At 40.2% G+C, this 10,064-nt stretch overlaps 1 protein-coding gene across 2 annotated transcripts; it reads right to left on the bottom strand.

Annotated features, from left to right (window-relative positions):
- Window positions 1-1,624: 1,624 nt before the first annotated feature.
- mre11a (MRE11 homolog A, double strand break repair nuclease) lies at window positions 1,625-10,049 on the bottom strand. Of its 2 annotated transcripts, none has more exons than XM_085380281.1 (19): window positions 9,962-10,049; window positions 9,440-9,503; window positions 9,216-9,348; window positions 8,960-9,120; window positions 7,750-7,837; window positions 7,021-7,162; window positions 6,788-6,902; window positions 5,428-5,613; window positions 5,084-5,336; window positions 4,880-5,006; window positions 4,655-4,755; window positions 4,394-4,564; window positions 4,257-4,316; window positions 4,016-4,187; window positions 2,745-2,831; window positions 2,548-2,609; window positions 2,383-2,444; window positions 2,191-2,287; window positions 1,625-1,988 (listed from the first exon to the last, which is right to left on the bottom strand). In XM_085380281.1, the coding sequence occupies exons 2-19, from the start codon at window positions 9,457-9,459 to the stop codon at window positions 1,956-1,958; spliced, it is 2,070 nt and encodes a 689-aa protein (XP_085236407.1). In that variant the 5' UTR covers window positions 9,460-9,503; window positions 9,962-10,049; the 3' UTR covers window positions 1,625-1,955. The 2 variants fall into 2 exon arrangements, with proteins under 2 accessions (XP_085236407.1, XP_085236409.1); XM_085380283.1 differs by lacking the exon at window positions 9,962-10,049 and adding an exon at window positions 9,858-9,878.
- Window positions 10,050-10,064: the final 15 nt, after the last annotated feature.

The following is a 10,064-nucleotide window of genomic DNA, read 5'->3' as shown; positions in this document are numbered from 1 at the left end:
TTAAAGCAGGGGTGCGCAACTCCAGGCCTCAAGGGCCGGTGTCCTGCAGGTTTTAGATGTCAAACACCTGAATCAAGTGATTAGCTCATTACCAGGCCTCTGGAGAACTTCAAAACATGTTGAGGAGGTAATTTAGCCATTTAAATCAGCTGTGATGGCTCAAGGACACATCTAAAACATGCAGGGACACCGGCCCTTGTGGACTGCGATTGGGGACCCCTGGTTTAAAGGGTTAATACCTGACTTCTAAAATGGTGTTATTCAGAATTCGTAGAATATGGCTAGATTGTGTCAAGCTGATAGAAAGGCAACAGTAACTTATATAAACACTTGTTACAACCAAGAAATGCAGAAGAGCAACTCTAAATGCACAACATTCAAACCGTGAAGCAAATGAGCTACAGCTGCAGAAGAGTCTAAAGCTGGGCAGACACTGTGCGATTTTTTCAGTCGCGCGATTCAGCTCCTGCTCAAACTGCACGATTGACTCGCAGGGGTTAGAAGTTCATAGGTCACGATGCAGGGTCTCACACTATACGGCCGATGCTCTGATGAGACCTGAGTGCTCACACTGTGCGTCCATAAAAATGAAGGTTATAACAGAAATTCTGTCGCTCGCTCTCCCTTTCTGTCTTTCACTCACACAGACACACCACCACCATCAACTTTGCTAAATTGCTAATGAAAAACATTGATCAGGCAGCTGTGATTGAGCAGCAGTGTAGATCCAACTATTTTCACGGTTGTTGTGGTCGTGATAATTTTGTGAGGCCACATCGAAAAGGCTCGGATGAGCTTTCCAAAGTTCTACAAGTTGTGCCTCCATCGCTTGTGTCCAGATCACACGCTGCACTGCCGTGCTGCGCCGTCTTTTTCGCTGACATTTGTGTTTGCGCGTGCGCAGTGTGACAAACTGCGGTGACACCCTCACGACCAAGCGATTGATGATCGGGAGCTGGTCGTGAGGTGTTAATCGCGTCTCGTTACCCCACGTATACTACACGATGCACGACGCACGATGAAGGCTAAAATCGGGCCGATCGCCAAAACGGTCGCACGACTCAAAAATCGGCTCAAAATGGGCCAAAAATTGCACAGTGTAAGCCCAGCATAAGGAGGCCCAATGTCTCCTGCAGAATTTAGATGGTTGGGTCAGCCTTCCTGCCTTGTAGCAATGGTTCGAGCCGTTGCTGCTGGTGTAAAGGTGTCGAAAATGGTTTCTTGTTATACTTAATGATTACAGTACACCCATCTTCTGGTGGCTGTTTCCAACAAGGTAACACTCCATGCACCAAAGCTCAAACTGTTTCTTAAACATGAAAATGTGTTCATTGTACTCAAACGCCCTCCACAGTGACCAGATCTCAATACAATAGAACAACTCTGGGTTGGAATGGAATTAAGAGACTCGTCATGGATATCTAGCTGATAAATCTGCAGCAACTGTCTGATGCTATCATGTCCAAAGTCTCTGAGAAATGTTTCCAGTATCCTTTTTGAATCTATGTCACGAAGGAGTAAGGCAAAAGTGATTATCGACCTTGTACTAGTTAGGAGGACCTAATAAAGGGTCCACTAAGTGTATGTGTGACTTTGAGTTATATTGCAAAAATAAAACACTTGATTACATATCAAAAGCAACATTTATTTTTCAAGAACTACAAAAGTACTACAAAAGCCAGAGATAAACCCCATTAGTGGTTACTGTTGATGTACAGATGCAGTCCACCACCAACTGACAGGCACAGTCTTACTGTGCAAACCCAGGACAAAACCTCCACCTTGCCCATATGTACCCTTCAATCTAACCTTTCACCAGAAAACAGACTGATATGAAAATCTTAACATTAAGAATGAGTGATGAGGAAATTGAATGTGTATGGACCTTGAAATCATTCAGAATAATACCGGAGCAGCTAACTTGCAACTTTGGAAAAATTAAGATGGACTTATGGTTATCTTCTGGTCGGGGCTTTGAATGGATCATCCTGTATCAAAAAAAAAGAGAGATGAAGAAAAAAGGATTAAGGCACGAGTCAGAGAAAACTAAAAGATGTAACAATGTTGGATAAATATATGTGTGATGTCATGAATTCAGATGCATTTTTATTGCACCTAAAATTATATGATTTAATGTTAATCCCACTTTACACGACACATCCTATACATGAATTTGCCTTCTTGTTTTACCTCATCATCATCGCTGTCCTCAAATGCAATTCCTCTTGACTGGCTCTGGCTCTGAGAGCCGTATTTAGAGAAGGACGATGATGATGAGGACGACGGTCTGGTGTAGAAAAGAACAAAGATTTTAAGAAAAGCCATTGCTCTAAAATACAACACTATATAACACTTCTACAGTCTAGGTTTAAACAAACATACTTTGGAGGCGGCCGGGCAGCTTTTGTTACAGGTATATCTTCATCTGAGTCATCAATGATCACCTAAAGATGGATAAATATGAGATTAAATGTTAGTGGATGGTATGCTTCACTTAAAAATGGAGATGTGTGAGTTTATGAGTGTTACCGTTTATCATTAACTCACTTCATCTGTGTAAGATTTGGTGGCTCTAGTCCGAGAAGGCTTTTGAGAGGATGCCTGAAATGCTGAAGAGCGAGGGAGGAAACATACAGTGGACGTGGGACAGATTTCTGTGAATTTTCTGTGGCTCTTTTTGTGGATAGACAAGTGCAACATGTGTTTACAGACAGTCACACTAACAGAAGTTTACATTCCCCTACCCTGCAAAATGCTCCTGCTTTGGGATGTTGTTGAGGACTTCTGGGACCGACCCCGACCAGCTGGCTTTGGTTCAGAGGCAGTCGCACCTGAACAGCCCGAAAAATAATGGAACAAGTCATTGAAATCATGGATTGATATTGCTTTTTCTGTACTATCACATTAGCCTATAATGTCTATAATATTTATGCGAAATGTCATCCCATCATGACATCATGTTATCATCAATGTTCATTTCAGAATTATACAAAAAGCTCCTTTTTCATGCAACACAAAATGGGTTAACAATTTAAAGTTGTTCTGCAGCAATGGAAGTCAAAAGCTGGTGCTACAATTCCTACAGGTGTTTCAGATTTTCTAGATTACTTACAACCTCCTTTGTCTGTATAAAGCAGTGTTGGAACACACTGTGGTACCATACCCTTGTGAGCATCAGTTGAACAGTACTGTATTGCAGAAACTAGTGTGTTGCTACACAAATGGTGAGAAAAAAGCAATTAACAATGGAAGAGAGACAGAGCATCATAACACTTAAAAATGTAGGTCCTTCCTACAAAGAAATTGGAAAGAAAGTCAAGGAGTCGTTATAGTTTCTTTCACCATCAAAAGCTACTCAGAAATTGGGGCAAACTCTGACAGGAAGAGCTCTGGCAGACCCAAAGCCACAACTGAATCAGAGGGCAAATTTCTGAGAGTTAACAGCTTGCGTGATAGGCGGCTCACAGGACAAAAGCTTCAAACACAGCTTAATAGTGGTTGTAGTAAACAAGTCTCAGAAGAGAAGACTTTGAGCTGCAGGTTTGACAGGACGAGTTGCAGCAAGAAAGCCACTGCTAAGATGTCAGAATAAGACAAAGAGGCTTGCCTGGGCTATGAAACACTGTCATTGGACTACTGAGGACTGGAAGAAGGTATTATGGACTAATGAATCAAAATGTGAAATCTTCGGTTCATCGTGCAGGGTTTTTGAATGCCGTCAGTAGGTGAAAGGATGATTCCACAGTGTGTGGCATCAACATCAAAACATAAGTCCAAGCTATGCCAGAACTCCTCACGAAAAATGAACAAGATGGTAAGCTTGAAAACATGGAGTGGCCAGCACAGTCTCCAGACTTAAACCCCATCGAGCTGGTTTGGGATGAACTGGACATAAGAGTGAAAGCAAGTCAACCTACAAGTGCCACACATTTATGGGAACTTGTACGTAGTCACTGCACTGTTGCATATCAAGATTTTTAAATACACCTTTACTGCTTCTCTTTATCGCCCTCACCTCTGCCCCTCCCTCGGCCACCACGGCCTCTGCTTCCTCGCCCTCTGCCTCGTGTAGGTGCAGCAACTGGAACCGAGCCTTCGTCAGAGTCCATATTAACATCTGAAACATCCTGATCTGCGAAGTCACCATCACCACGCTCCAACCGGTGAGCCTTAGCTCTGTTCATAGCCTGAGAAAGAAAGAGACAATTAACCAAACACAGAAATGAATTTCAGGCTTCAGTGAAGTCATTACTTACTTCTTGGATGTCTTTCTCCTCCTCAGCTGTGTTCTTTTTGGAATCTCTGAATAGCCGAACCTGAAAATATAAAAACATGAAAAATATATAATATGACAATAATTACTCCACTTCCACTACATGCTACGTTCTTTTACCTCTGCATCTATATCCTGTTCTGTGGTTACTCCTCTAGACTGAAGATGGAGCTGTGTCTTCTGCAACTGGTAAGTGATAAGCTCCTCGATGGCTTCCTTCTCATCTTTGTCAACAAACTCCTGAATGGCCTTACCCATGCCTTGTTCAGTCAGCAGGGACAGCTGTACCTTCTAGACATACAGAAAGAATACAAAGATCAAATGCCAGATGAAAACAAGAGATTCCATACACTAAACATGCCGGTTTTAAGATGAGCACACCTGCTCTGCTGCCTCAAAGTACTGCTTGACAAGGTCCTCCACTCTCAACCCTTCGACAGCAGTAGGTTTGAACAGCTTCCCATAGTCAATACTGCTCTCATCTAAAAAGCAAAATGAATTAAATCAGAGGGCTGAATGGTCAGTTTACTCTCTGAAGCAGAGCTACATTATGGGATTTATCCAGTGCTGAGTTAATGGTGTAGAGATTCACAGCAGCAGCCAAACCTTTGATTTCCTTCTGCTCACGGCGTCTGATAAAGTGAATTATGTCTTTCGGGTTGGCCACACGATCCACAAACTTCTGGCTGAACCGTGAGGTATTGAATGCCTCAAAACCGCCACTGTAGTCCACCTGCAAAGAGAATTTCATATTTAGATTTCAATTAAGCAGCAACATTAGGATGTATGCACACAGTGTATCCATCTTACTCTCAGGCGAATAAGAGGTTTCTCAGGTGTAAGCCGACATCCAAGTCTTTCCCTTTCTGCTTCGTCCAGCATCTCTGTGACCTTTGCAAAACAATAGTCCTCCACCTTCTTTGTTACATGAGGTGTATCTGGTGTAAAACAGTCCTGATGATCAGCCAGCACCACATCCTCAATGAAGAACTGACGCACAGTCTTCAGGGGGATCTCTTGCAATTTCATTTTACGACCTTTCACCCTCAACAGACCAATTTTCCTAGATATGAATAAACAGACAAACAGTGTTTTGAGAACTGACATTAAAATACATTCAGAATGTGATTCATTTAATGTGTGTGCATTCATACTTCTTGGTGGCTTCTCCAGGAGAAAGGGATGTAGCTACAGAGCTTCCAGGCTGTGACACATAGAAGAGCTGCTGTTCATTTAGGGTGGGTTTAATCAAACACTCATGTTCATGACCCCACACCACCAGGTCAAGGAAATCATCCAGGAACTGCTCAGGAATGTAGTTTGTAGGACCATGTTTACTCCTTGACAAAATACAAACACAGAAAAAGTTGTTGGTATTTTTACATAATTAGGTGATCAAATAAAAAGAAATTTATGAACAAGTTATACTAATACAAGATTTTTTTTCATGTCACAACTTCCCTCTCATATACACTGTTAGGTTTAATGTATGTGTTGTAAGTTGCCATTTAAAAAGCTAGAATGCTTCTATTTGCTCTCTATGTAACCCGCGCATATGAGTACGTGCACGACCTCGATAAGGGGAACAAGCAGCCTTGAGAAGAACAGATTCTATTCAATGAAGGAAGCCACCTGGCTGGGACGAGATGCCGACATCTGTGTGTAACCAATAAAAACAACCTGCAGGAGGAAAGCAAGTTGAAGTGGGTTGGAGACAACTGCTTCCCTCTTGCAAGTGAAAACTTGAGCTCTGTGTGACCTCGTTCCTGAGTGAGTTTCTGTTTATCCAGCAGTATCAGAGGTAAGACTCTGACATACAGAACACCCTGTATGTTTACTGAGGAACACTTGGAGACAGACTTGTTTAGTAAATGAAATAAATGAATGCACCATTGTGTGTTTATTTAATTATTGAATTAATTAATTAATTATAACACATATTAATAATTCATGATAAGACATCATTATTTAACTGTATGACTAGTTAACTAAGATAGGAAATAAATTCAACAAATTAATAAATAAATTCAAAAGAAAATAATTACTTAAATGTGTCATTAATTAGTTAAAAACATGTTTTACTATTTCACTATTTATTTATTTTTATTTCATGGTTCCTGGATCATGAAGTCATTTAAACTATCACAACAACTCGTCAACAGACCCACACATCTGCTTGGATACCCTGCACAGCAAATCAAGATGGCCCAATCCCAGATTATGGATTATGGATTGATGCAGTGTCAATGTCAATAGGTGGTTATATGGATTTGGAGTATCCAGGTATCCCAGAATACATTTCAAATTAAATCGCCAGTAGCATTGTTTACTTAATTATGTACTTTGTAAATTATTTATTATGTATTTCAAAATGTAATTATTATATTAATGACCCGTTTAACTGATTACATGATGAAGTATTTATTTATGTATTTATTTAATACTGTTTGACCCTTTCAGCACTCCATAGTTTGACACAGCTGCATCTCAAATGCTTTTAAATGATGTAGTTACCTGTTCTGATGGATGGTGAAGAGGTTAAACCAGCCATCTTGGTCTTCTTTCGGGCGAAGCATGGATACCTGTTTGTTGACAAACATCCTGTACAGGCGCTCATCTGGGATAGAACCTTGAGACATATTAATACAAAATTAAAATCAATCGTTGATTGATTGACAAATCTTAGTGAAACAACAAGATTATTTTAGGAATGGACACTACTGATCCATCTGGAAACATGAACCTACCAAGACCATATAAGGCAAGCTTGGTGATGCCTTTCTGTATTAAAATGGGACTGATTTCTATCTTCTCCACAGAGTGGGAGTGGCCAAAATGATTGACAAGTCCGGAAGCACTCAGCAGATCCAATGCACACAAGCCTTCAGCCTTGGAGAAAACATACAGAAATCCACATACTTGAATATTAGTGCATGGGTGTCACGGTCAGGTGTATGAGAATGGAAAGAGAGGACCCAACTGCAGGACTCACAGATTTATTACACAAACAGGATGAACTGAACATGAAAGGTTGACCTTAACTACTGAACTAGACTGTAAACACACACGATGAGTTGACGACAACAAGACAAAGAACTGAGATTTATTACACAAACAGGATGAACTGAACATGAAAGGTTGACCTTAACTACTGAACTAGACTGTAAACACACACGATGAGTTGACGACAACAAGACAAAGAACTGAGGGAAACTGAGGGCTTAAATACACTGGATAACGATGATGAGTGGAAACAGGTGAGAACACAGCTGAACTAAATCTGATTAATGACAAAGAGGAAGTAGAACTTAACAGAATGCACACAGACAGAAGACTAACACAATAAAACAGGAAACACACACGTGAAAACAAACAATGACAAAAGGTCCAGAACTGAAAACACTGGGTCAAAGGAACCCTGACAATGGGTGTTGTATCTGAATTCATAACTTCCTTTGTCACTAAAAGCAACTCACTCCAGTTGGGTCATCATGGTTCCCATGAATGCTGAACACAGGAATAGAGATGTTCAGGTTTTCATCCTGATAATTAACCCAGGGGAACCTACAAGATATCAACACACACATAACATTTATACATAACAAATAAAACAGTGTGTTATAGAAGTTTAGCACATGTTGTGATTAAATAATTTGAAGTGCCTCAATAATGCTATGCTTTTTTATTAATAAGGGTTATAAAGTTATATAGTATAGTATTAAGTGGACACGGCCCTGAAAATAAAGGCATTACACTACGTGTCTTTGGGGGGTTGAATGCTGCAGACTCACGCTTGCCTGGGAAAAGGTAGATAACAGGGGACCATCTTCTAGTGGAAAGTTACTGAGACACTGTTTTTTAGACTAGAATGAGAGAGCTTCTATAATAAAACTATTGGGGGCACCACCATTTTGAGATCCGCGGCAACGTGTCATGCAGGACGCATTACCCTTCTAGAAGTCACTGTGTAAGTGTGAAATGGTCTACTAAGCAGTGTTTTGTCTTCCATCGGATGCCTATGAGGAATCAAAAGAACTCGGTGAAGTGTTGATATTTAACACAGACACGTGACCGTTTACCATGTGACACTAACTTGTTTTTTGGGCTTGTAATCCTGAAATACAGTTACAAACCTACTAAACATTCCTTAGATGAGTAAAAGAGTAAAGAAACCAGTATATATACTCTCTCAGAGAAAGTAACACACTTTCATAACAAGCTTCTTGCTGTGTAACCCTTGCATTCCCCCTGACTGCACACCACATGATTTAGATCATTATGTTGTTTAAAAACGAATTATATTGGACAAGATATGAAGGTGTATAAAAGTTTAAATAATTATCAGTATTATGTGTCAAGATGGGTAACAAACCCCAGTTACTGGCCTGGAATTGTAATCACTGGATCAAGTGGACCACAGTTATTGCTCAGGTATTTACCTGATTTTTATTGTATTTATATTATAATGATACTGACACATCTCTGTACATTATCTCTTACATCGTCAATGAGTCAGCATAGCTCATTTCTCATTAATATCAGTGATAATTTGTATGTTAAGTGTATATGAGTGATTGGATGTGATCGCCACCATTTATCAGATCCAATATGGCGAACAGTTCTTAAGCGACCTGCACATGACATTACGTGCAAAACCTCTATAGGATGACACCAAGTGAAACTGACTGTGTTGTGTTGAAGTTGACTTTCTGGTCACTGAGGATTTCGAAGCGTACAGGCGAGTCTCCCATGCAGTATTTTCGCAGCATAGTGAGGCACTTGTGAAGGCACTGGCGTGAAGGTTTGTTGTCATGGAATAAATCGCCACCAAGGAGGATGAAATCTACCTGTTAGCAAAGAAACAAGCAAAAAGAAAAGAAATGGATACTTGAGACATGCGGAGGTAATGGTCCATTCAGGTCCACTTACAACAAGCACGCACCTCATTTTGCTTGGCACATTGCAGGATTTCATCTAGTGTGGTGTATGTGTCATTTCCACGAATGGCATCCTTCTCAAGGTAACCAAGGTGAATATCTGTAGCAATCAGGATCTTGAAAGTATCCTCATCATCTCTAGAAAATGGAAACATATGTGTACATATTACATGGATATAAACATTACATTCAAGAACACGTTCAAGAGGAAAGACTTAAAAGACCATACGAGGTATTCTCTGAAGACATGATGATGTGTTTACAGCTGGCAGGGGCTCAGCAATAAGGCTTTTCTGCAAAAAATACAAACAATATAAACAATTCATATTTATTTTAAAAAATATCTTAAGGAAACTTACGATATTAAGAAACTTAAGAAAATGAATCACAAACAATAACAATAAAAATAAGTGGATATTTGTAAAAAGTTCAGAATCAAAAATAGCACTTTTTTTAAGAGTCCCTATGTCCCAAAAACATGCTAACGACACACTATGCATGATGAACCGCCGACCTAACTTATTATTATGTTAGTAAGACCGTAGCTACAGCTAAGAGTAACACGTTATCGGAAAGACAGCAGGTTAGCTTTTGCCTGTGTTGGAAAGCGGTGGGTGAAATGTATTAATAGCATGACTACAACAAACCTATCATGTGTTCGTAAATTTGTTGAATGTAGCCTACAGTTAAGATGCCCATACGGCCTAGGTAACGACCCAGTTTGGAAAAATAACACGACCATCCCACTTACCTTCTCTAAAGTCTCTAAACTACCCAAGTTGCCATAAAATTCCCGGCAACTCTTGCAAACCCTTGCTCCACCCCTCAAGGGTGTCTGAGAGTTATTGTAGTTT

The sequence above is a fragment of the Rhamphochromis longiceps genome, linkage group LG14 (assembly GCF_057381845.1).
Source record: "Rhamphochromis longiceps isolate RC_006_pf linkage group LG14, R_longiceps_female_GT1.1, whole genome shotgun sequence".
NCBI classification, from domain to species: domain Eukaryota; kingdom Metazoa; phylum Chordata; class Actinopteri; order Cichliformes; family Cichlidae; genus Rhamphochromis; species Rhamphochromis longiceps.
The sequence above is the reverse complement of the archived record's forward strand: the minus strand, read 5'-3'. Positions and strand labels throughout refer to the sequence as shown.